The following is a 26597-nucleotide window of genomic DNA, read 5'->3' as shown; positions in this document are numbered from 1 at the left end:
AGGAAAAGAGAAGGTGTAACTGTGGTTGACCGGTAGCCTGGCAGTGGCAGGCTCCAGCTGCTGTGGGGATGTTTTCAAAAGTCTTTCCTGCCTGCCCACACGCAGATCACCATTCCCTCGCTCCTGGGCTTCTTCCTGGAGCATCCCCAGAGCCAACCTCCTGGAAGCAGATTTTTGAAATGCATAGCAGCTGCTCAGAACCAGGTGTTAATGTAGCCAGGAAAAAAAACACATAGTTTTGAGAGCATCAGAAGAGCGTTTGGGCATATGTCCTGTCTGAGGATGATTCTACTCCAGAAACCCGTCCCAGGGAAATGAAATCCCCTTTTCATTCCACCGATCAGGTGAGCTCCTCCACATTGTGTCCGCATTGTGTGGCGGTTCTGGGAGCTTGCAGATGGTGTGGTTCTTGGTAGGTGTGTCCCCATCTCCTGCCCTGGGCAGGGCCCGCTTGCTGCCTGGGTGCAAGGACCTGTGACCGCTGGCTTTGGTTCTTAGCACCTGTTTGGAATCAGAGGAAAAGAAAAGGCCAGATTTGAGCTCTTTGCGTCTGCACCGTTCAGAGGGAGGGATCTGCTGTTCCACGACGCCACTCAGCACCTGCAGCTGTTGGGAGAAGAGGCCGAGATCAGCCAGGTTCTTGGCCTGGACTACGTCACCCTCCTGCAGGGTTTGGGACACGAAGGTGAGGAAGGCACATTCTCCATTCCCCAGCAACTGGGCAAGGCAGCTTCTCCTCCCACCTCTGATTGTCATTTTTCTGCTGCCCCAGGGAGCTCTCTGTCCAACAGCCTGGTGCGCTGGTGCTGTATCAGTGACCTGGAGCTCCATAAATGCCAGGAGTGGGCTCTGAATGTCAGGTCTGACCCCCTGGTCTGTGTCCAAGCAGACTCCATGATCAGCTGCATTGAGCTCATCAAGGTGAGTGGTTTCTTCAAGAGACACAATTTCATGTGAGGAAAATGAGTTAAAATGGAAGCCGGAGGGAGAGATCCAAGCCTTCCTCCAACAGAACTATGGCCTAACATGTCCTAAAGAAATTAGTCGGCTTCCCCCTCCCCCCCCCCTTTTTTTTTTGTTTATTTATTTAAGAACATTGATATGGCAGCTCAACTCACTCTCAGTGACTCTGGGCAGCTTACAAAAGATAAAACCCCAACAGAAAAAGCAAGAAGCCCACCACTCCTCTGGTGACAATAATCGGATGAGCAACTTGATGGCCTCCCTATCATCCAGGGGTCTCCAGGTCCACTATCAGAACCACATCTTCAGGGCTTTGCAAAAGAGTGTCAAATTGGGGGCCAATCCTGTCTTAGGGATGATGTTCAACAGGGAGGGAGCCGCGCTAGAGAAGGCCCTTCTTCTTGGTCCTCCCAAATGGAAAGGGGACCCCAAACATTCCCTGCTATAGTGGGTTGGGCAGAGATGCCTGGGAAAAGACGGTCCTTCAGATAACCTGGTCTCAAAGTTGCATGGAGGAGGGATGTGAGGGTTACCTCTGGACTCAGGCTAGATGCCTATTCATAGGATTGGAACTCTGACCCCACCTCTGTGCCTGGGAGACTGGCTCATGGGACCCTGCAGGCATGCAATGAATTGTGGGTTTTGAGTGATGGGAGGAAAGATAAGCACCTGCTCACCGTGTTTGCCTTCATTTTACATTTTAACAAGCAGAACCTGGTCCCAGTAGCCAAGCAGAGGCAGGCAGAGACTTTGGAGCAGAGGGAGAAGCCTGGCACTAAGTCAGAAGGGAACCTACTGGGTGATTCATGCCTGGCACTAAGTCAGAAGGGAACCCACTTGTTGGAACTGCATCAGACATATGGGCAGAGGTTTGGGAAGAGTGAAGTTGGAGGCCCTTTTCGTTTTTCACTGGATAAACTTATTTTATGGCTCACACAACTTGTACCTTTCACATCAAAATGGCAGAAACAGCTTCTTTATTCTGAGTCCATATTTGGGCAGCTCAGCGAGCCAGAAATAGTGGTCCTGGGAGAACGTGGCTCTCTGCACGAAGCCATTGGGCGATTTGTTTGAGGCATCGCATAATATTAGTCCAACAGTTACGACTTGTGAACGGTGAATTATGGTTCTGCATGTTTTGTGAACCCAGCCAATTGTGGTTTACTTAAATATGCCTAGATAGACTGTGACTTAAAATAATGTACCAATCCTGCCCAAGAAATGACGTGACTTTCTAAGATTCTGCAATCAAGTTTGGCTTCCAAATTTCACTTTCTGAGACCCATTATTTTCCTACTCGAATCTGGCTGGCAAAGGCTGTGGTCCCAACCAGACACTCCCGTCTTGCAAGAGCAGTTTTTCCTCTGAAAAGAACGGGCGTCTCGCAGCTAACCAAGTGGTTCTTCACATGACAGAAAAACGAGGCAGATGCTGTCACACTGGATGCCACCCATGCATACTTTGCAGAGACCTGCACACTCGCCCCTGTGGCTGCAGAGTGTTACGGTAAGGTTTGATTTTCACTGAAACCATAAGTAGAAAAATGAAACACCAGGAATGCCCTTGGAAGCAGTATGGGCCAGGCGACGGGGGGAAAGCCCATGGGAGCATCTGGGGAACTCTTGAGGAGCAACAATCTGGATGACGCACAAAATGTTTAGTTTTCAAAGCATCAATTAGAAAGACATTGTTAGTTTAACGTCTGTGTGGGATGGGGGGGGGACTGTCCTTATGCTTGCAAATTAAAAAGACGAGGCATGCAAGGGAAGGCTGGCTACTTCTTGGCGCTTGAGAGGTCTCCTGTGAGGCTAGGTTGCTCAAATCCTGGGACAGAAGATCCCACCCCTGTCATTGTGCGGCTCTCATACGTGAGGGAGAAGGCCATTTCCTTCCTGAGAGCAAACTTGTGACTTTGTGGGTTTTCTGACCCGCTGCTTTTGTCTGGTGAGCCCCGGAGGTAGGCTCTTCATCCTTCTGTTTCTTCTCACAGGAGAAGAATGTGCTCCCACAAGGGAGGAACCGGACCTGTTGACCCATGTTGGGGGTAAGTGGGAGTGAGCATAAACACAGGAAGTGCCCGCTGTGGGTGCTGTACCTCGAGTGGTGCTTTGGCACATGGTTTGTCCTGCTCTAATGCTCTCTTGCTAGACGCTGATTAACATATTTCAGAATTAAGGAAAATGATACTTAATGGGCAGCAGCAGGAAATCTGCTCTGTGCTAAATAGTTCTTTATTTGAGCCACCAGGAAGGCCTCACGGGAGACCACCTTGAAGGAGAGGCATGTTCCTATGAAGGATCCAGTCTCAGGGTCTCTGTTCCCACAAAGCCTCTTCAGCTTGAGATCGTGGCATCCATATCCATTTGCACTTGGTGGAGTTTTAAAAGACATCCTAGTCTAATTTTTTTAAAGTATTGCTTTTAACTGCTTGTTACTGATTTCAAAGGTACGCTCTCTGAAGTGGGGCGTGGGAGGAGTCACATCTGGGCATTAACACAGCCCTTTTGCCCAGAGACTGAGGTAAATCTTGAGGCCACACCTCTGCTCCTCCTCCTGACTTCCCCAGATTAACCTCAGTCTTCGGCGCAGAAGGAGTACTTTCCTGACTCTCCCTTCACTTCGAAGACCTTACCTTTCAGCAACTCAGCTATTTGTATCGGATCACCTCTCCTCACTCGTGCTTCACCAGTTGCTAGCTTCTCAAGCAGTGCTTGCTGCGCTAGCGGAAAGCCTCCAAGCAGCCGGACGGTCACCGGGGGAGGGGGGGCTTTATCCTAGCTGCAGGTTCCGAGGAGATTCAGTTGACAGAGAATCGCAGGAAGCCGAGAGCTGGCAGAGGACAGCCTTCCAGAGCTTCCCGAGGGATCAGAGCGGCAGATTCGGACCGCCTGTTCGGCGGTCGCCATCTTGGACCGTGGCCATCTTGAAGAAGCACGTGAGTGGAGCGTGTGGTCAGCATACCTGGTTATGGATGCTGCAGGCGCCCAGAAGCCACCGCCGGAACCAGGAGGAAGTTACTTTGGCTGGTACTCCGCCGGTAATCTGGGGAGAGCCCAGCTGTTGGTGGTGGGCCGGCGTTCGGGCCGCGGATCGGCGGCACGCTCAGGAGGCATGCAGAGCCTTAAAGCTGCAAGACGCGCAGTCAAGCTGAGGCTGGCACAACAGGAGGAGGTGATGAACGTGAACATGAGTACTAGCATGGCTGAGGCCACGAGGAGCGGGGGAGCGGCCAGCCCTAGATCTCCAGGGGACTCGGACCCAGGCAAGGGGACCTCCAGGGGGGTTCCCCCAGTCACCAGAGGGAGGTCTTCCTCCAAGAAGAGCACCTCCAAGTCCATTAGGAAGGAGATCCCCAGCAAGGAGCTGCGGATCACCAGGGCCTCCAAGAGGAGGATTAGGGACACCATCAGCCCGTCCCCCTCTAGATCTCACTCCCCTCGCAGGCTTCCCACACTGGAGGAGGTCCAGCTTGATTCCCCGGGATTCCCAAGGGGCTCTAGCAGAGGGCACAGCTCCCTATCACCCCCTCTATCGCCTGCTCACCCCTCAGGGGCACGGGGAGACCCCCTTCAGTCACAGAGTCCCTAGCCCCACCAGGCGCTGGCTGGCTCCGCAATCACCAGCCCCAGGGGCACCATTGGAACCTCCTGACCTTCCCTCGTCCCTCCCAGAGCTCCCTGAAAGCTTTCAAGAGGTTTTAGCCAGAGCTATCGCACAGGGGATCACTACGGGGATGAAGTATCAGCCCCAGGGCTCCAGGAGAAGGCCTTCCAGGGGGAACCCTAGAGGACATTGAGACCAACCTCGGTCGCCTATTCCCGGAGAGCCCAGATCATCCTCTCCCTCCACCGCCAGCGAGGGCTCAGAAGAGGGAGAACGGAAGGACATTGGGTTCTCAGAAGACGAGGACTCCCAGGTTCCTAAGGCTCCCAATATCACCGGTCTCTTCCCTCCCTCCTTGTTTAGCTCCTTGTTACGTAAGGCAAAGGCCATGGCAGACCTGGACAACCATCCAGAGCCCACCCAAGCTGCTGCCACCCCTGGCATGAGTGGGGGGAACAAGAAGGGGCCCTTCCACAGGCCCCAGGTGGAGAAGGAGGAGATCCCCACCCCAGACCTCTTCCTAGAGGTGCTTAAGTCCCAGTGGGTTAAACCAGGCACCTTCCCCAACCCGGGGAGCAATGACTGCTGGTTTTACAATCTTAATGCTACCTTCGCCCAGGCTTTACAGGTTGTCTACATCTCCCATTGGAGGATCCCTCAGGGGGAGGTGGCTCTGCGCCAGGGGACTCCGGAACACCCAGATCCAGAGTGGCTCCATCTGACCGCCTGGTGCTTGAGCGGGAGCAGCTAAGCGGGGGCCATTTCTCCAAGGTCATTAGAACCATTGAGGTCTCCAGGAGGAGCTCCACCACATGCATCTACAATGCGTCCTGGGTTGCCTTTTCAACCTGGTGCCGAACGGCAGGGATTGATCTGTCCTCGGCCTCCGTGCCCCAGGTCCTGGATTTCCTCCAGGAGGGCTTACTGTTGACCCACAGTACCCTCAGAAGGCAAGTCTCAGCCCTGTCCACTGTCTTGGGGGGGGCTCCCGACCCTTGTCCCAGCACCCGGTTTTAAGGCGATTCCTCAAGGGGGCAGCGAATCTGAGGCCTCCCGTGGTTCACCGATTCCCGACCTGGGACCTTCCCATGGTGCTCCAGTTGCTGACAAAGGCGCCCTTTGAGCCCCTGAGGGAGGTGAGTCTTCAATTCCTGACCCTCAAGGTGGTCTTCCTGGTTGCGATCACCTCAGCCAGGAGGGTGTCCGAGCTTAACACTCTCCAGCAGGGAGGATCTCTGTTCATTCCTAGACAACCGGGTCGTCCTCAGACTGGACCCCGCTTTTATTCCAAAAATTAACTCACCCTTCCACAGGGCGCTAGAGATAGTCCTCCCGGATTTCTGCCCGAACTCTTCCAGGGAAAGGGAAAGGTCCTGGCATCGACTGGATGTCAGAAGAGCCCTGCGCATCTATCTGAGGTGCATGGCGACCTTCAGATGGTTGGAGGCCCTTTTCGTCTCCTTCCAACCTTCTACCCGGGGATCTAAGGTCTCCCCGGCCACCATCAGCAGGTGGATCAGATTGGCCATCGCCAAGGTCTATGAGGCACGAGGGCTCCACTCCACCAGAAGTGCAGCCACCTCAGCGGCCTGGGCCCCCAGGCTCCCATAGAGGAGATCTGCAGAGCAGCCGCCTGGTCCTCGCCCTCGCCTTTCATCACGCACTACCGGCTGGATGCATATGCCTCTGTGGAGGTGGCCTTCGGGAGGAGGGTTCTTCAGGGAGTCCTTGACTCTCGGGGGGCTCAGGGCCAGTGATTCCCTCCCACGGACATATAGCTTTGGTATGTCCCAGATGTGACTCCTCCCACGTCCCACTTTGGAGACTGTCAGTTGGTCTTACCAGAACTGCATGTCTCGAAGGTGGCGTGGGAGTAGTGACTCCCCACCCGTTAGGGCGCCCTGCGCATAGGGGCCTGAGTTAGTCAGTTCTGGTCAGTCAGGGACCGGGCAGGAAGGTGCATGTGTGTTTTCTCTGTCCTCTTCCTTCCCAGGCTTCTCTGCAACAGGACCATCGGTTAATCTGGAGAAGTCAGGAGAAGGAGCAAAGGTGTGGCCTCAAGATTTACCTCAGTCTCCGGGCAAAAGGGCTGGGTTAATATCCAGATGTGACTCCTCCCACGCCACCTTCGAGACATGCAGTTCAGGTAAGACCAAGTGACATTTTCTTTATGTTCCCTGAATGAAGTAAAATAAACAGCAGTAAATGTGGAATATATGGAAAAGTAGTGCAGTTCTTTCTGAGAGAGTTCTGCCACTAGCAAAACTGTCCTGTGCGACATCGATGGTCGTGGCAACGGAAAGCATTTTCTAGAGTTACAATCTACCTATCGCTGTTCTAATATGTGAATAGCCTCGCTTATCACTTCAGTAAAATCAGGTAAGTGCTAAGGAGTATAAAATGGCTGCACTAGAAAGACCCAAACAGAGAATCAACTCCTTGAGGAGTTGATGAAGGTAACATGAAGGTTATTTTAACTAAGGGAAGGTAACGATGTCTTCTCGCAATGCAGGTCTTCCTCCCCTCTACTTCGTGGCCCTGGTGAGGAAGGCCAACCAGCAAATAAGCCGATACACCCTGAGGGGAAAGCGCTCCTGCCACAGCCATGTGTACAGCCCAGGCGGGTGGCTGCTGCTCTCCCAGTTCACGGCTGGGGCCCTGGAGAACGGCAGCAGCACCTGCAACCTCACCTCTGGTAAGTGTTCCCGTCTGCCTAGCCAAGAGCTTGAGTCAAGAAGAGAGCGTCGTTGTGGGGAGGAATAAGATATTTTGAAGGTGTCAGGATTGGGGTCCAAGGATTCATGACCCACAATAGGCACAGCAGGAGCTCAAGGAGGCAGCATCAGGTGGACTTGAGAAACAGATGAGCTTCCTATGAACAGATCTGCTTGATTTCAGCAAAGCCCTCTTAGTCCACCAGTTTGTTTCTCCCAGTGGCCAGACAGATGTCCAGGATGGCTATAAAGAGGAAACAGAGATGTTCCTCTTTCACTCGTCTTCCCTGCAGCTGGTGGTTGGGTGTCCCACCTATTGAGTCTTCAGGACCAGGAGCTCTGAATGGACTTGTCCTCCATCCCGTCTCTTTTTAAAATAACCTAAGACAGGGGTGTCCAAAGTTGGCAACTTTAAGACTTGTGGACTTCAACTCCCAGAATTCCCCAGCCAGATCTGCTGGCTGGGGAATTCTGGGAGTTGAAGTCCACAAGTCTTAAAGTTGCCAACTTTGGACACCCCTGACCTAAGAAGAGTATTGCAAGCTTGGGTGCCTGTTTTGCTCATCTTTTTTTTTGAATTTTTTTTTGAATTTTAATTAAACAAAACACAAAAAAAGAACCATCCTTCATTACATCTTGTAGAAAGCGTGTCGATTGGTTACAGATAACTTTCGTGCATTTCTTCCACAGTCATTACTTATAGTTCATATTAGATTATACACTTCAAATCAAAAATCTTTGTATATCTTACTATCAATGTACCACAATTCTCATCTGACTACAATTATTTGAACGTGCTTTTACCTCAAATTATTCATACTTAAAGACACAACCACATAATGGCATTCATTAGCTATTTCAAAAATCCTCCAATAACATTACACTTTAATGACATATTCTAAGTAAAAGTCAATTAATAAAATTTCTAAACCTCCCCCCCCCCGTTTCCCCCTCCAACTCGCTGTTTAGAGTTTGCATCCAAGTTGCTTTTACCAATACCAGAGCATGTATATATTATTAAACAATATCCATTGACATTTCCTTGTTGTTATTATAATTGGCTAAAAATCATTTACTATTTATATCCCACCGCCTCTCAGCAACCCAAAAAACATTACACCTTTATGACAAGACCTAAATAAAAGTCTGTTAATAAAATTTATAGGTCTTTTTCCCAGATCGCAATTTGCAACTTATATCCAAATTTCTTTTACTAGTTTGACAGTACATATATATATCATTAAGCTGTATCCATTATCATTTCATTATTGTTATTATAGTTAATTATTTATTGATGACTAAACATTTAATAACAATCTAAAACAATCTAAGAATTACTAAATTCCTACTTATTGCTCAACCAAAATTAACTAATTTTTTATTATCAACTTTCATTGTCAACCTGTATCTTTCCAGTAACAAAAGAGTCTTATCTCTCTTGACAATTGTGGTGTCAGTCTTCTTTTTATCTCTTTTATCAGGTTTTTATAGACATCTTTCCGTACTTTGTTGCTTGAAGGATCTCTCAAGTAATCTTGTTGCCCTCCAGTTGTTATTAAAGTTAGCTTGTCTTTGGTTGTCAATCGTGCTTCTGAAAAAAATTCTCTTCTTAAATCCATCATCATTACCCTTTTTTCTTCTTCTGTATCTTGGAATCTGGGGTAAAGCTCCAGTTCATCGAATTCCCTCTTCCATATTCCCTTCATTCCACTTTCACCCACATTTGCTCCATTAATAATTCATCTGTTATCTTGTCTTTATCTTCTATGTCTTCATTCTCCCCTTTAATTTTTGGGGCTCCAACCTGTCAGCGTTCCAAATATCATGCAGAATTAAATCATTGTCCAAGGCAAAGTGATCCTTAAAACTCCAATTTAATAAGACAGGCATGTTGGCATTATGCTGTTGAATTTCAACTCTAACGTACATCCAGTGAATTCACCCAGTTAAAAGTTCATCATCTATCCCCACACCCCGAAATTCATCACATGGTCCAATCTTCATCTTCCACGCTGGCATGTACACCCCTCTTCTTCCGGCCAGGTGTCGAGGTGCGGAGACAAAAGACGACCTTGAGCTTCTAAGAAATCCATAACAATACATTCCACAATCCTACTCCTTTCTATTCCCCCCTCCCAACTACTATACCAATGAAACAGCATAATATATATATATTTTAAATATGTGGCAGGCCAAAGATCCTAAAAGGAACAGAATTACAGGCCTGACAGGCGGCCTCTCCTCAAGAGAAAAACGTTTCCTGAAAAGAGAATAACATAAATGTTAACCTATCAAAATTTAACCACCTCTTCCTCCCCCAGGGGGACCCTTTGGCTTATCAGGGAACTTCTCATGGAATTGCTTCACTAATTTATCTGCTTTCAGATCCCAACTTTTCACCCACGTAGCTTCTGACAAAGGGTATCCCTTCCAATGCACTAAATATTGTAAGCGACCCCTATACAGCCTGGAATCTAATATTTTTTTCACTTCATAATGTGTTTCCCCTTCTACCACTACGGGAGGAGGTGGAGTTTGGGTGGATGGTCTCGTGCTAGACTCCCTTACCGGCTTCAATAAGCTACAATGGAATACCAGGTAAATTTTCCCTAAGAGTCTGGGTAGGCTGAGTCGAACTGTAACTGGGTTAATTATCTTTTCTATTGGGAAAGGACCTAGAAATTTTGGACCTAATTTCTTACTAGGCATCTTTAATCTTATGTATTTAGTAGACAAAAAAACTTTGTCCCCCACTCGAAACGGGGGTTGTAGGGAACGATGTTTATCAGCTCGCTTCTTGTAGGCTTCTGCCGCATCTGTTAGCCCCTTTTTGGTATTCTCCCATCCCTTCTTTAGTGCCTCCAGCCATTCATTCAGGGACATGGATGAGGGAGGTTCCTTAGGTAGTTCAGGCATGGGAATGAATTCCATGCCACTGGTAATCTGGAAAGGAGTTAATCCTGTACTGCTGTGAACAGCATTATTATATGCTACTTCAGCGAAAGGTAGCAAGTCCGACCAATTGTCTTGCTGATAGTCCACATAACACCGGATGTACTGTTCCACCATCGCATTGGCCCTCTCTGCTGCCCCATTTGTGCTGGGATGAAATGCTGAGCTGAGTCCCTGCGTGGACCCGATCGATTTTAGGAATTCTCTCCAGAACTTGGCGGTGAATTGAACTCCGCGATCTGAAATGATCCTTTTTGGAACTCCATGTAGGCGATAAATGTGTTTCACAAACATTTTCGCTAATTTCTTTGCAGATGGTAGGCTTGAACAAGCGATAAAGTGTGCTTGCTTGGAAAACAAATCAATAACTGTCCAGATTACTTTATTACCACTGCTATCTGGAAGTTCAACGATGAAGTCCATTGCTATCTCTTCCCATGGTTGGCTAGGGTTGGCCACTTGTTGTAGTAGTCCAGGGGGCTTTCCCGGACGGGTTTTCATTGTTGCACAAGTAGCACAGCTTTTTACATAATCTTCCACCTCCGACCTCATCTTTGGCCACCAAAATTGACGTCTAGCGAGGTGGAGAGTTTTCAGGAATCCGAAATGACCTCCTAGTTTTGCATCATGACTCCGCTGTAGCACTTGCAATCTCATCTCTGCAGGGACGTACAGTTTGGATCCCTTCCAGGCTACGCCATCATTAATCGTTAGGATGTCCTTGTTGTTGTTGAACCATGGGTCTGTCTGGAGGGCTGCTTTCAGTTCGGTTCTCAGTTTATCTTGGCTTCGACTGGTGACTTGAGCTGCCTTTTGGTGAGAAGGAGATATGATGGGGTGGAAAATTTCTTCCTTCTTACTGTCAAACTGGGGTTTTCTCAACAGTGCATCTGCTAACAAGTTCTTCCCTGCGGGGATGTGTTTAATTTCAAATTTGAACCTTTGGAAATATTTGGCCCAACGGACCTGTTTGGGGGATAACTTTCGATGGGCAAGGAGAGTTTCGAGGTTTTTATGATCAGTCCATACCTTGAACGGTATATCCCCCCCTTCCAGGAGATGTCTCCAGGTGAGCATGCTCCACCTGATCGCGAATGCCTCCTTCTCCCAAATGGGCCACCTTCTTTCCGTAGTGGTGAGTTTCTTGGAGATGTAAGCGCATGGTAAGAGGTGGCCTTCTTTATTCTTTTGTAGTAGCACCGCGGCTATCACGACATCACTGGCATCCGTTTGGATTATGAAAGGTCGCTCTGGATCGGGGTGTTGCAATATGGGTTCTTGGGCAAAGAGCCGTTTTAATTTCTCAAAAGCGTTTTGACAGTCGATTGTCCATTTTAATGGTTGGTTTGCTTTAGGTTTAGTAGGGGAAGGCCCCGTTCTTAATAGGTCAGTCAATGGTAGGGCAATTTCAGCAAAGGTTGGAATAAACTGCCTATAAAAGTTTGCAAATCCAAGGAAGCTTTGTAATTGTTTGCGAGTGCTTGGAGATTTCCAATCTAACACCGCTTTCACTTTTTCTGGGTCCATTTCTACTCCTTCATTGGAGATACGATATCCCAGATAATCTAGCGAGGTCTTGTGGAATTCACACTTTGACAATTTTGCATAAAGTTTGGCAGCTAGAAGTTTTTTCAGGACTTGCCGTACCAGTTTCACATGTTCTTCCATGGTGTCAGAGAAGATCAAGATGTCATCTAAATAAACGAGTACTCCGCGGTACAGGTGGTCATGTAGCACTTCATTTATGTACTGCATGAATACTGCGGGTGCTCCTTGTAGTCCGAAAGGCATGACTTTATATTGGAAGCTGCCTAAGGGAGTATTAAAAGCGGTCTTCCACTCATCCCCTTTCCGGATTCGTATACGGTAATACGCCTCTCTCAAGTCCAGCTTGGTGAAGATCTTGCCCTTAGCCAAGTGGTTCAACATATCTTTCATGAGAGGGAGGGGATAGGTATTCTTTTTGCATACCGCATTCAAAGCTCGTAAGTCCACACAGAGGCGAACCCCCCCATCTTTCTTTTCCCTGAAGAGCACTGGGGCCGCTACTTTTGATTTTGCTGGTTCAATAAACCCTCTTTTCAAATTGGTGTCGATGTACTTCCTCAATTCTATCATCTCTTTAGGCGTCATAGAGTACATTTTGGGCTTTGGTAAGTTTACCCCAGGTTTGAACTCTATGGCACAATCTGTGGCGCGGTGAGGTGGAAGGTAGTTTCCGTCTTCCTCACTGAACACCTCCGCCAGATCCCAATAGATCTTTGGGACTCGTTGGATTCCCGGAGGTTTAGTGTCTGCTGCGGTTGCTGCAGGTTCTGGATGGGTTGGGCTGTTAGGTTTCAATGTTCCTGGGTGGCCTTTTGGTTCCACCGGTGGTAACGGCCCAAGTCCAATAGTCACCTTTCTAACGCCATCCTCCCACTTTATAGTAGGTTCCCACTTGTCCAACCATGCAAGCCCTAGGATAATTGACTCCTGCATTCCAGGGGCCATGATGAATCTGAGGAACTCATAGTGGCGGCCTATCACCAGCTTTACTAACTCAGTGATCTTTGTAGCCGGAGCTCCCCCAATTAGGGTTCCATCCACTTGCTCAAACGGAATGGGTTGTTTTAGGGGTCTGGTGCGTATACATAGTTGCTCCACTATTGACATGCTGATTAAGCATCGGGTGCAGCCGGTATCTATAATCACCCCAACTTCCCCTTCTACCCCCGTTTTCGGTATTTGGAGTTTGGCTTTTATTTGGAAGGGGCGGATAGGTGCGCTCACCATTGGGTCGTCTTCTGGGTTTCCTTCCTCTTCCTCCTCTGAGGTGGCCAGGGCGTTTTCAGTGGCTCCGCTCTCTTCCCCTGCTGGCTGTTGTGCCAGACGACTTTTTTCTGGGGGTTTTCTGGGGGTTTTCTTGATTGTGCTGGCAGGTGGTTGGCGTGGTTGTGGAACTGGGGCTGGAGCCCAGCATGTAGATGCCCGGTGGCCAAGCTGACCACAACGGTAGCACTTTATTTTGGGGGCCCAGGAACGAGGGGTTGGCGGGGGCTTTTCAGTTTGCTGCCTCTGCGTTCGGTGGGCTAACGTTTTTTTTTCAGGGGTTTTGGTACCCGGCTTTGGATAGGTGTTAATCTCGTGGTCCAGTATGATTGCAGTGGTGTACCATTCTTGGATACGATCTGGGGTCCCCCTTACGGCACAAGCTTGTTTCAGTTTGGGATCTAAGGCCTTTTTGAACGTATAGACCAATAGTCTCTCTGGCCAGTATCGTAGTCTTCCAACTATTATCCGGAATTCCCAAACTAATTCTTTGACCGGCCGACCCCCCTGTCGTAATTCCTGGATCTGGTCTTCAGCATCTACCTGTTGGGCCACATCGTAAAATCGGGCCCGCATCAGTTGGATGAACCCCGTTATGTCATCTAATTCAGGAGCTGCTTCTTCATGGAGTTCCGCTATCCATTGTGCTGCCTCTCCTTCATTCATCCCCTCTGCTATTTCTTGGATCAGTTCTCGATCCGTCAGGTATTGTGGGCCTACTTGGTCAACGTGCGCCAATACTCGATTCATAAAGTAAGCTAGTTTGTCTCGGCTGCCATCATAGGTTGCACGGAACCTTGGCGGTGTGGGAGGAGGAGGGGGTGCTGGTGGTTGAACCGGAGCAACCTGTCGGCCTGCTGCTTGGGGTGGTAAGCTTCTTTGTGGGGCCACACCCATCGGTTGGGCAAAAGCCTGCTGAGGCATTGGTGGGGGGGCTGGACCCTGTGGTGGTCCCAGTCCCTGGCTCTGCCTCTGGGCAGCTATTTGGGGTGGCGCCATTAGTTGGGAAGGGGCAGGCGTCCACTGGCATTGAGCCCATCCATGACCCGGGAAGAAAGCCCAACCTGGATTGGCTTGATTGATGGGTCCAGAGCCATCACTTTGCAGAGGTGGGGAGGTGAAAGTGTTCCAGGCCCCTTTCGGCTGGTTAAGTTTTACTTCCCAACTTTTTTTCACTCCAGGAGGGGGGGGTGCTGATTCGCTGGTGGCTGTGTGGAAAGAACCAAGGTCTCCACTCCACTGCGCAGCAGTTTCTCTGCTGGGAAAGGATAATGTGGGCTTTGCTAGGCTCCACCCGGGTGGTTCTGGGGGCCCCAGGGGTTTTTGTTCACTCACATTTAGGCGTCGGAATTGGTCCTGAAGGCCCATCAAAGACTGGCTGCGTGAGAGCGACTGAGATCTCCATTCATTTGCTCTTCTCCCCATGCTCCAGTCATCTGTCAGAGTTCCCTTGGGGGGCCCCTCTCCTTCTAGCAGGCATTCCTGAGAAGCAATAAATCCCGAAGCTTCCTCTCGCAGGTCTAACTCCGTCTGTGAGGAAAATCTTGGTTTCGGTTCCTTTTCCCTCGCCTCTACCTGTTGAACTATTTCTTTAGAAGGTGCATAGATAGTCTCGACAAAAATAAGCGATCCATCATCCTTAGCTTTCTCTGCTGCATTCTTTCCCTCCTCCATCTTCACTGAAATTTCGTCCTGCCCAAGGTTGGGTCAGAACTGGGATTCAGTACCCCGATGAAAGAAAAAAAATTATGGGAGAGTTGAAATAATGTCAGCGTTCCAAATATCATGCAGAATTAAATCATTGTCCAAGGCAAAGTGATCCTTAAAACTACAATTTAATAAGACAGGCATGTTGGCATTATGCTGTTGAATTTCAACTCTAACGTATATCCAGTGAATTCACCCAGTTAAAAGTTCATCATCTATCCCCACACCCCGAAATTCATCACATGGTCCAATCTTCATCTTCCACGCTGGCATGTACACCCCTCTTCTTCCGGCCAGGTGTCGAGGTGCGGAGACAAAAGACGACCTTGAGCTTCTAAGAAATCCATAACAATACATTCCACAATCCTACTCCTTTCTATTCCCCCCTCCCAACTACTATACCAATGAAACAGCATAATATATATATGTTTTAAATATGTGGCAGGCCAAAGATCCTAAAAGGAACAGAATTACAGGCCTTCATCTTTTGCTGTGAGGAACACTAGTTTTTCCCACTTCTTCTCAATTCTCCCATATCCTTCCAATAGATTTTTAATTCCAGCCAAGATATTTTGAATTTTTAGGTTTCTTCATCTGAATATTGATCCATGTTTCCAAAAAAGAAGGAAAAAAAAAATACTAATAGCCACTGCCACTCTAGCCTTCCAGGCCTCTTGTATTTTTTAATTTTAGGTTGACTTAAGCACAAGTTCTTTTGTGCTCTTCAAAAGAGAAGGGTTCTGTTTTTTTTTCCTTTACTCTCCCCTGCCAAAATAGTTCTCAAAAGCACCTGCAAAAACAGTTCATGCCCTTGGCTCTTTATTAGATTCTGTAAACAAATTGCAAACCCTTCAGCTACAAAGTCAGTAAGATCAAAGAGGAAAAAAGAAGGGATACGTTGTTTCAAAAACTCCAGCCTCTGACCTCCGAGTGGCAGTGTTGCTACTTTTCACTTTCTAATATTTATCTCTGGCTTATAGGAAACAAAGTTCTTTAATGAAATTTAATAACAAGTAATAAGAAGAATTGTTAAAATAAAAAGGAAGGTTTTAGTCCAGAAGTAAAAAAATAAAGAAAAATCAGAAGAAAAAAATTACCGTATATTCTTGAGTATAAGCCGACTCGAGTATAAGCCGAGACCCCTAATTTTACCCCAAAAAACTGAAAAAAGTTATTGACTCGAGTATAAGCCGAGGCTGGGAAATTCAGCAGCTCACGGTAATATATATATATATATATATATATATATGTATGTATGTATGTATGTATGTATGTATGTATGTATGTATGTATGTATGTATGTATATGTATATGTATTGTTATATATATATATATATATATATATATATATATATACATACATACATACATACATACATACATACATACATACATACATACATATATTGCTCGTTTGCGTCCGGGGTTCATGCTAGTCTTTCATGCTATGAAATAGAGCATGCGCAGGCTCCTTACCTCTATCGCGTTTAAGCTGTACTGCGCCTGCGCGGTAGGACTTTCTTCATTCGCAGCCCATCCGGATGACGTGTCACGCTGGGAGCTGCATCTTCTGTGAATGGCGATCCCGGAAGCACCGAAGCCTCGGCTGCACGGAAGTAAGTTCTTTTTTTTTTTTTGTTCACTGGAGTATAAGCCGAAGTGGATTTTTCAGCCCAAAAAGTGGGCTGAAAAATTCGGCTTATACTCAAGTATATACGGTAATACGTTCACTTTAAGAGGAGAAACAAAAAACGTTGCGAGCACTTCAATCCACAAAGTATAGTTGACAAAGGGGAAAAAAAGCTTTCCAAAGCAATCCAGTATAAGATAATTTCGCCGCTTAATTCTTTTGCTTAAGGATCTAATTTGGCTTTAAAAAAAAGTTTTTTGGGGCAGTCTTTCCCAAAATAAAAAAAAAAATACCTCACCAGATGGACTCACTTTCTCTTTTCACTTCCTTCCTTCCGGAGCCATCCCGACTTCATCAGCCTGGGGCTGCCTGTTTACCACCGGCTTGAAGAGCTTCCCTTGGGTCAATCAGGGACTTTGCGGTGTCCCTGAGACCAGCAAGGCTTTGTCTTCCTAATCACCATCTCTACGGGACGGTTTAGGTCCAAATGGACTGTCCAGCGGCAAAAGTGTCAACAGTGGTCTTGGAGTGTTGAGACCACACGTTGTATCATCGCGACATTGGCTCCTCCTTTCATGTTGTACTTCATCTTTAACTACCTGGGCAGATCTTACAAAGGCTCTTCCAGTGTTCCTGATTATGGATTTCCGATTATGGATTTAATGGGAAAACAACTTTACAGATGAACTCTGGTTCCTAAGGCTCAAACGGAGCAGTCAGATGAGTCTTTTCAGCCTGTCAAGCCCATCAAGCCCAAGAGCTGAAATTTCAAAATAGTTGGCTCAGTGGTTGTGGGTGGGAGGGGAGGAATAAAATTTAGCAGCCCTTCCTCATGCTTCTCGTGAACAGTCAAGGGGGAAGGCGTCATCAGATATGGTTCATTTACTGATTACCTCATTTAGTGACCGTTCAAGGTTACAGCGGTGTAAAATAGCTTTGTGACCAATCCTTGCATTTACAACTGTTGCCACATCCTGCAACCATGTGATGACCATTCGGTGGCTTGCAACAAACAGCAGCGAAAGTCAAATTGGTAACCCCAGCACCTCACTTAAAGACTAAAGTGGAAGTCAGGCCATGAGCACTCACATGATTTTCTGCTTAGTGACCACAGTGCTTAGCATCTGAGTTGTTGGTCCTAACTCCAGTTTCTAAGCAAGGACGTCCTGTACAGTAAAGATCGCAAGGCACTGGTCCCTATACTCTAGTCCAGTGCACAGCAGCAGCATCTGAAAGGTTCATGAACACCGGGGGGGGTGGGGGTGGGGGGGGAGAGGAGGAGTTCCTCCATTCTTGTTCTCCAGCTGCTGCTCGGCAGAGGTTATGCTGCCTGCAAACCTGGAGGCGCTAAGCAGTTACCCCAATGGTAGCAAATGATGTCTTTCTGTAGACTGCTCCTAACCCTCCCTGATTTTGCACTGTAACCAGACAACTGGAGAAAGCCCCCTCTGCTAATATTCTAAGAAACCAAGTTCATTTTTTTTACTGGCTGGCTGGTTTGTCTATGTGCGGAGTGCAGTAAATGGAAAACCAGCATTGCATAATTCTGAGTGACCACACCGTCCTTTTCCCTTCTCTCAAAGCATACCAGAATTTCTTTTGGAAAGGCTGCATGCCAGGAGCGAATGGAAATCTGTGCAAAGTCTGCATTGGACAAGAGGGGAAAGTCAAGGGATCCTCCAAGTGTGCAGCTAATCATCATGAACGATACTATGGCAATCTGGGGGCCCTCAGGTGAGTCAGCCTGGAGAAAAATATTGCTATGGGGCCATGCCTTAAGGGCTAGGAGTTTCCTGACTTTGGGACGTGATTTTTGTGTGGGGCTTTCAAAATTCCTTTGGATACAAGCCCAAGGAGAGACACTTCGGCACACTTTTTTATCTTCCAGATGCCTCTTGGGTGATCCCACTGGGAAAAGCTTCGGTGACGTGGCTCTCTTGGAACATCATAACCTACTTCAGAACATTGAATGTAAGATACTTTGTGTTATCTTTTCAGATTTTGGTAACTTGCCACATGATAATTTTCAGGTTAAATTTCCTCGAGGGTGTCAAACCTTGGAAACTTGAGGACTTGTGAACTTCAACTCCCAGAATTCCCCAGCCAGCTCTATCAAAATGCTTAATTACAGGTGCCCAAATGGAAGAATTGAGGCAAGGGAGAAGCTGGAAGCTGCAGCCCGTCTCCTCCTTTCCCAATGAGCTCATTGTAATCCAGTATGGCAGAAGCCATGTAGGTTGGAGCAGGCAGGAGATTCCTGTTGTCAAGAGAGAAAAGAAGAAGAGAGGAGGGACTGGGCTTTTACTATGGGGCCCCCGGACATGTAGCCAGTAACAGCACCAGGGACAGTCACAGCAAGAAGATGCAGCACTTGCAAATACCACAAGCACAAAGCCAGCAAGCATCCAGTTAGATGGGGAGACATCGGCTTAGAACAGGGGTGTCCAAACTTGGGAACTTTAAGACTTGTGGACTTCAACTCCCAGAATTCCCCAGCCAGCTGGGGAATTCTGGGAGTTGAAGTCCATAAGTCTTAAAGTTCCCAAGTTTGGACACCCCTGGCTTAGAATGAATCCTACCAAGAGTAGCTGCAGACTGAGAAACGGAGAGAATCTGCCTTTGGGTGCCATTTCCCTCGATGGAGGTGCTCTGCTTCATGGAAGGTCCTCCTGGATTCCCCATGTCTGCTTTTCTTCCACACCTGCTTTTCACAGCTCGATTGATTTTTGGCGAGGAGCCTTTTCTGTCCTTCACTCTTCAAGTTCAATGCTCAGAAAATCAGTGATGATCATATCACTATTTGGTGAGGTTCGCAGAAAACGTTGTGATGCTGAATAAATCAAGTCGGTTACTTTGTTCCTTGCAGATCTAACTAGCTCAGGATGGGCCACCGGCTACTCTCCCGGGGATTTTGAACTCCTTTGCCCAGACGGGAGCCGAGCAGCCATAACAGCTTGGAGGACCTGCAACCTGGGCTGTGTTCCTCCCAGCATTGTGGTGACTCGACCAGTGACTGTCACTAAGGTCCAGGATTTCCTGTTAAAGTCCCAGGTAAGTTTGACAGCTGACTGAAGGCATGTCAGGATTACCATTCATCAGAACAGGAAGCTTAGCATAGGGAACAATTTCCATCAACTGCATCATCTTGGGGACAGACTTAATTCAGGGTATATAGATACAGATTAACAGAATTGGAAGGGACCTTGTAGGTGACATAGTCCAACCCCTCCCCCCCCAAGTGAGATACACCATTTCTGACAGATGACAGTCCAGTCTCTTCTTGAAAGCCTCCAATGATGAAGCTCCCACAACTTCTGAAGGCAACTTCTGTTCCACTGGTTGATTGTTCTCACTGTCAGGAAATTCCTCCTTATTTCGAGTTTGAATCTCTCGCTGTTCAGTTTCCATCCATTATTCCTTGTCTGGCCTTCAGGGGCTTTGGAAAACAGGTTGACCCCTTCCTCTCTCTGGCAGCCCCTCAAACATTGGAAGTCTGCTCTCCTGTCTCCCCCGGTCCTTCTCTTCCCCAGACTAGCCATGCCCAGTTCCTGCAACCGTTCATCGTATGTTTTAGTTCTCTCTCATCATCCCCGTGAGCAGCAGCCAGTCTTTGGAGTCTGTTCCTGGCTATAGTGGCGGACTGGAGGAGAGCCAGAAAGTCCACTTCCGATGAGGCGGAGGCTTTCATGTGGGCTGAGCCGGTGCCTGCGAGAGTCCCTGGCTCATCCCAAGCGCTCTCGTCTTTCTCTCCCAACCAGGGCAGGCTTCCTGCTCTTTTCCAGTGAGAGCATCTGGAGGGAGTCAGGAGTGAGCACTATTGGCACCACAGTGGTGGAAAGGCCTGCTCAGAGTTGGCCAGAGGCTTCTTTTCATTGTCCCCACATGTATTTCCAAGCAGAGCAAATGTTTGGTCTTATTGATGTAACTGTTTTAATAAACATTTCAAAGGACAAATTGGGCATCTCAACTGCAAACAAAGAATACAAGAAAAAAGTTGGGTATACACATAGTCCTCAGCTTATGACCATAATTGGGCCTGGGATTTCAGACATTAGGGAGTTATGGTTGTTAAGGTAGTCATCATTCATGTTTACCTTGGTCATTAAGCGAATTGCCATTATCATTAAGCAAATCATGTTGTCCTAAAGTGAATACATGACCATTAAGTGAACCTGGCTACCCCTGTTGACTTTGCTTGTTGGAAGCTGGCTGGGAAGGTCACAAATTGCAGTCGTGTGACGGGGGGATGCTGCAACCAGAAATGCAAATTGGTTGCCAAGGGCCCAAATTGCAACCGTGTGACTGTGGGGGGGACACAGCAGTCGTAAGTTTGAAGACAGATCACTTTTTTCAGTGCTGTCGTTAACTTTGAACTGTTCTTAAATGAATGGTTTTAAGTCAAGAGTTACTTGTAATGCTCGCAATTCAGTGATGCTGAAATGACAATACACAAACACACGCACACAGTGATTTCATTGCAGGCTATGCACTTGCATCCTGATTTGAGTACACAAGTTGCAATATTAGTGTGATGAGTTACTAGTATGACATTAGTGTCACCCATCCCTTAGTTTAATTAGCAAAGGAGAAAGACTCCTGGCTCATTTCTTTTGCCAAGAGTGGACTCTGCTGAGAACACAGCGGTCAGAGAGGAGACGGGCAGAATCTGTTGGCTAATTAACTTCTCCTTTTCCCCTGGCTGCCCTCTCCCACTCCCCCACCCCCCTTGTTGTTTCCTGCCTTCCTCATCTCCACATTCCTTTGGCTGACCTTGTGCTTGGCTGATGCTCCCCACAATCAGGGCCAGCTCTGCTTCAAACCGAACCCCCAACCCCCCCATCTCTCCCCCTCCCACCATTGCTGATGTCAAGCTGGCAAAAGATAAAAGATGAAGCAAGCGCTAGAAGCCGCTATGACAATATCCCACCTGTTCGCCTCTCCCTCCAATCAATAGGCTTTGCTGGCAGTCCCTGCTCTCCAGTTTGGGCTCTTTCCTTTCAGGAATCAAGCAAGAACAGCCACTTTCAGCTCTTTGAGTCGCTGAGATATGGAGGAAGTGACCTGCTCTTTAAAGACGCTACTCAAGGCCTCGTCTTCACAGGCCAGTTGGACTTCAAGTCAATTCTTGGGCAGTCTTTCTTTCAGCTTGCCCAATCCATCTTCAGCTGCACCTCTGCAGGTAACCTGCCCTTGTGAAGGAGACGGGGGCCAGGCTGGGCCTTCCGCTCAAACTCCCTTGGTCTCTCTCGCCTGTAGAATCAAAGACTTGGCCCAGTAGAATCAAATCATTCAGGGGTCTCCAAACTTGGCAACTTTAAGACTTCAGCTCCCAGAATTCCTCAGCCAGCTCTGATTTGCTCCATCTGGAGAAAGTAAAGCCATTCCACACCAAAGCAAAATTCTAGTGTTTATGTACCTATGTTATTTAAAGTAGCTATAGAAGAATAGAAACTAAAAACATTCATCTTAACTCTATGCTTTAAGCCCTAAAGTAGCTGAGTTTTAAAAAAAACCCAGCTAGAGGAGTTCTGCTGTAGTACCTGGTTTGGGTGATGAAGCATCTGCAAGAAAGCAACCAAGCTCAGGGAGCACCAAGGACCCCACAGCTCAACCCTCAACTACAAATATTTTCCTTTATCAGTAAAGCACAGCTTGACAGGATCTTTTGAGTTCTTAGATTAAATGGAATTGGAGCCAGGGGTGAATGTGAAACCTCCGAGAACTGACAGGAAAATCGGAAACCAACTGTTCTATCCCTAACAGCTCCTAGTTCATACCTGGCAAGGTTGAATAATTTTGTTGAAGGACACTATTGTGGGAGGCCTAGGAAAAAGAGACTTCCTCCTGACCCGCTTTTGGAGTCTGGAGCTCCTACCGCACAGGACTCGGCAAGAGCCCACCTGTCCCATAGCCTCAGCAGGACCCTGCCATCTTCCAATCCCATGACAGAGAATGGTGCATCTGGTCCTCCAAAATATCTCAGGTCCTGAATTAAAGCGTTGAGATTGCATTGAAATTAGATGCCAGGAGAAACACCGGAGAATGAATTCTGCCCTCTGATAAAATGCTGTTTCAAGTAGGAGAGATTGAGATAAATTTAAATGATGCACAAATGTATCTGTCTACTTAAGCTGCTGTGCGCTTAATCATTCTGGTGGGGGACCTGAATTCCGCCCTTGTGTAAGTTTAGGGGCACTCTCAGATGCCACAGTGGGCACATTTCCCTTGGAGACGTTTAACGCTGCCGTTCTTGGTTTTCAGGTATCCTAGACTTTTGCGAACTGGGTACTTGTACCTCTTCCACACAGCCTTGAGGTTATCCAGAGAAGCTCCCTCCAACTCTGCCAGCTGAAAGAAGAGAGAGACATTTCTACAAGCTTTTCCTGTCAGCAATTCTGGTTTATGGCAATTTTCCCATTTTCTTACACAACATCCAAGTTATCCTTCAGCATCTATTGGACAATCCATCTTTGAATCTGTTCTACTGGTATGTTAGCCAATGGAAGGCATCCATGCAATGGATTAACTCTCACTCCCCCCCCCATCTCTAGAATACGCCACCCCAGCCAGCTTTTGGCTGCACCTGCCACCTTTTCAGCTCCACCCTGTCTGTCTTCTGCCTTCCGTGAGGGAGGGAGGCAGGCTGATGTGGGAACTCTCCTCTTGTACCTGCATCTCTCTCTGGTTACGTCCCATCACTTCTGCATTCAGCATTGATCTGTCCATTTTCTCTGAGTCAAAGTTCCATCTGAATGGAGAAGAACTGGTTGAGACAATGGCACAGCTCCAATTTCCCCAGTCCCTGGCAAGAAGCCATCTTGGGACCCCAGGAGTTTTGTTTCTCTGGCTTTAGCAGGATGTAAGAAGAGCCAGGACCCTCCTCTTAATCCTTTCCTTGACCGAAGCCACGGCCCAAAGTTTACTCCAAGGACACACTGAAGCTTTTTGTTGCCCAGCTACTCTAAACACAAATTATCACTGATGAGCCCCCCCACTCCCAAATCGAGCCAGGTGACTAGCAGCTTTGTGTGTCCAGGTTCCTACCGATGCCCGAGGCAGCCACGGATGCTTTGCAAGTTGACATTATGGCCGTGTCCTCTGCTGAGCAACCATGTGGGCGCCACTTGCCTTTGCTTTCTTTCTAGGCCGGTTGATAACAGTGGGATTTTTTGGAGGTGTCCCTTCCTGAGGTCACTTAAGGTCATATAACCCAGCCAGTAATTGCACAGGGTATTAATTTTATAGCGCTGTTCCCCCTCCATCTGAAAAAAGAACTCTATGAAGTTCCCCATCTGCTTCCAGCCCTTTCTAGATTCTGCACCTGGTGTTAACAGTTCAGCTAAGTAAACAAGGCTATCTCCAGGTCACTGCACAGCCAAGGTTTGCTGAGAGGTGCCTGGCGCATTAGAAGGGTGACATTTCTGTGGTAGCTTACAATAGCTAATGGGCTCCATAATAAAAGTTTGCAGAAATGGTACTTGTACTTTACAACAAGGACAGAGAACTATCCTGTTGATAGCAATGCTCATCTTGAAGCTAAGCGATCTGCCACCACGATCCCTTAACATTCAGAGGTGGAATTAAGGCTGTCAGCCACAAATCCCCAAACATGTCTTTCCAAACAAAGGGAACGAAGAGGGGGACAGAAACAGTAATTGACAAATACACAGAAATGTGGAACGTATAAACTCACTAAAGAGGATCTATTCCCAGAAAGCCAGAAATCTCAGCAGCAGAGCCATGAATATGCTCCACAGGGGACATTTCCATTTATGCTGAAGCAGAGTTGGTGGCAGTTTTAACAGAAACATCATTTGCATGTCAGCTCAGGTTCATTTGGGGCTTCAGACTTCATAACACCGTACAGGATTGCACTCGTAGTTTAGTGAACTAAACAGTTTTGCTTACATTAAAATAATTGAAAAATATAGTTTATCCTTTCCTTTTTGCTTTGTATGTTTTTGAAATGTTTAAATGAAGGTAGCTTTAAAAAAAAAACCACATACTTTTGTTTACATTTTTTTATTTCCATAATTTAAACACTAGAAAAAGTGAATTTGAAACAAAAAGAAATACAGGAATAAACAAAAAAAAACATGTGATAATGGCACAGAACAGCCACCAATACAGAAGTGTGCAAATTCCCATTTGGTTTGGATTACGAAAGGCCAACCAAGCAGTCTTCCTTTCAAGCTGCTCCCAGTGATGGGGGTGTCCGACCAGGCTCAAAAACCATCTGTTGGAGCTCAGAGCTGCTCTTGGCCCCATGATGACACCTGCATTGAAGGGTGAACCCCCATCCCTATTTCTTCCACATAGGCACAGTCCCCTCCCGATTAGATATTAGGAAATATTAATCTACCCATCCCAAAACCTAATCACATCCTTGGTTGCCTCCGCATTTTCCTGAGAAGAGATTTCTTTCAAGTGCTCTTAGTAGAATCTTTTTCATGATTGTACTGAAAATCAGGTGAGACGTGGGTCCTTGCCTAGGGAGAATGCTGCTTGAAGGCAAGCTGCCTTTCGCAGGCCTGGTCCGGGGGCCTTTCAGCAGCAGCAGCAGCCCCTCCCTCCCCCACTCTGGTCCCCTCCAAGGTGGAGCTTCCTTGGTGGACCACAGAGCCCACTTTGTCACATTAGTGGCCATATTTTCTTCTGCAGGGCTCTCCAGCCATGACAACTTTAAGACTTGTGGACTTCAACTCCCATAATTCCTCAGCCAGCTATGCTGGGAATTGAAGTCCAGAAGCTTAAAGTCACAACGGTTGGAACGCCCTGTTCTTCTGGGCAGCTGCGGCAAAACCACGCTGAGAATCCTTGCCTTCGCATCAATGTGATTTCAGACATAAAGCACCGAGAAAAGAGATGAAGCACGCCAAGGTTGCCTGGAGAAGAGGAAGGCCAAGTAGTCGCCTGCCCACCTGCCGTCAGAGCAGCAGCAGCTCCGCCTCAGAGCCTCCCCTCCGGCATCTGTACTGGCGTGTCACGTCATAAAATCCCACTATGGGACAAAAGGATACTTCTAATAAATGATTCAACTCAGCCCACACAAAACGTGGAGATTACAGACAATCTGGGATCTTCTACAATGATCCAAAGTATGAAGGGAGAATCTCCGGTGTCACCAATTTGCCTGCAGCAGCAAACACATAATGTCCCAGTCACACGGGAACCCGGCTCTGGCTCTCGGCTATTAAACAGTGTTCCCATTCCCTTTTCCCCAGTGGGAAAACTAAATTTCTATTTCCAGGTACACATGTGGCAGGGCTCCTCTACTTCTCCGGTTTCAAGGCCGTCTGTCATCTACAAGGCCAATTTCATCGCCTTGCCTGTTCAGGTATGGAATGCAAGCTCAAGGAAGAGCCCCCCATTTCCATCCCTGTCTGACATACCCTCATTTGCCCCCAGAGGTGACATGAAGTGTCCACATGAGGTAGCAAAAGTGCAAATTTTAGATGAGAGAGAGGAAACAAAAGGCAAAGCCTTTGAACGATTCAGCCATTAAACGTGGCCCAAATTACAGGCACTATAGACAGCCAACAGCTGTTGTAAAATTTTACATCATGTAAAAATTTCATTTTAAGATAAATGTTTCAATCTCCCTAACACCCCTAAGGAAAAGTCTGTCATTTCCTCTCTGTGGCTTCGTACAGCTGCTACTTCCACCAGGATCCAGTAACATGCTGCTACTCATGATCCCAACCACTTTCTTCTGTTGCATTTGTACAATTCACTCCACTTGGGACCCAAACAAGTCACAGTTAACAAGAGGTGCTGAGCGACAGTCAAGGTGGTAGAAGGAACACACACACAAAATGAAGGACTGTTGAAGTCTCATTGGCATTCTGGCATCACATCAGAATTAAAATGTCCTACTACAAATTCGCTGGCCCCAATTCCAAGGAATAAGAGAGAGGAAGCCTGCAGAAGAGAGCAAAGCCACTTCCTAGAGATCCTGGATCTCCTAAAGCAGGAACTGGAGGTGAACCTCTGCGCTGGGTCCCCACGCAGCAAAACAGAAGGAAGTGCCACATCTGGGTATGTCTGCCACGGAACACAATTTGGATGCCACACCCGGCTTCTCTTCTTTGAGCAAAACATGCCTGCTGATGGACACAGCGGGCCCTGCTGCCCAACAATGCAAACTAAGATTGGCTAGAAACAAACAAACGAACAAAAATAACAAAACCTTAGAAATCCTTCGTCCTGGCTGCAAC

General features: G+C 47.5%; 1 protein-coding gene across 1 annotated transcript in view; it reads left to right on the top strand.

The window, feature by feature from the left end:
* LOC309399145 (serotransferrin-like) overlaps window positions 1–26550 on the top strand; it is a 36225-nt gene extending 9675 nt beyond the window's left edge. Inside the window, exons 8-17 of the mRNA XM_081966679.1 lie at window positions 499–685; window positions 773–921; window positions 2379–2469; window positions 2954–3007; window positions 7079–7261; window positions 17964–18114; window positions 18269–18351; window positions 19247–19431; window positions 21382–21559; window positions 22642–26550. Of these exons, the coding sequence (XP_081822805.1) occupies window positions 499–685; window positions 773–921; window positions 2379–2469; window positions 2954–3007; window positions 7079–7261; window positions 17964–18114; window positions 18269–18351; window positions 19247–19431; window positions 21382–21559; window positions 22642–22694 (1314 nt within the window). The 3' untranslated portion in view covers window positions 22695–26550. The remainder of the gene's footprint in view (window positions 1–498; window positions 686–772; window positions 922–2378; window positions 2470–2953; window positions 3008–7078; window positions 7262–17963; window positions 18115–18268; window positions 18352–19246; window positions 19432–21381; window positions 21560–22641) is intronic.
* Window positions 26551–26597: the final 47 nt, after the last annotated feature.

This window comes from Natrix helvetica (genome assembly GCF_964273705.1).
Source record: "Natrix helvetica genome assembly, chromosome: 14".
NCBI lineage: Eukaryota > Metazoa > Chordata > Lepidosauria > Squamata > Natricidae > Natrix > Natrix helvetica.
This window is presented reverse-complemented; position numbering and strand designations above follow the sequence as displayed.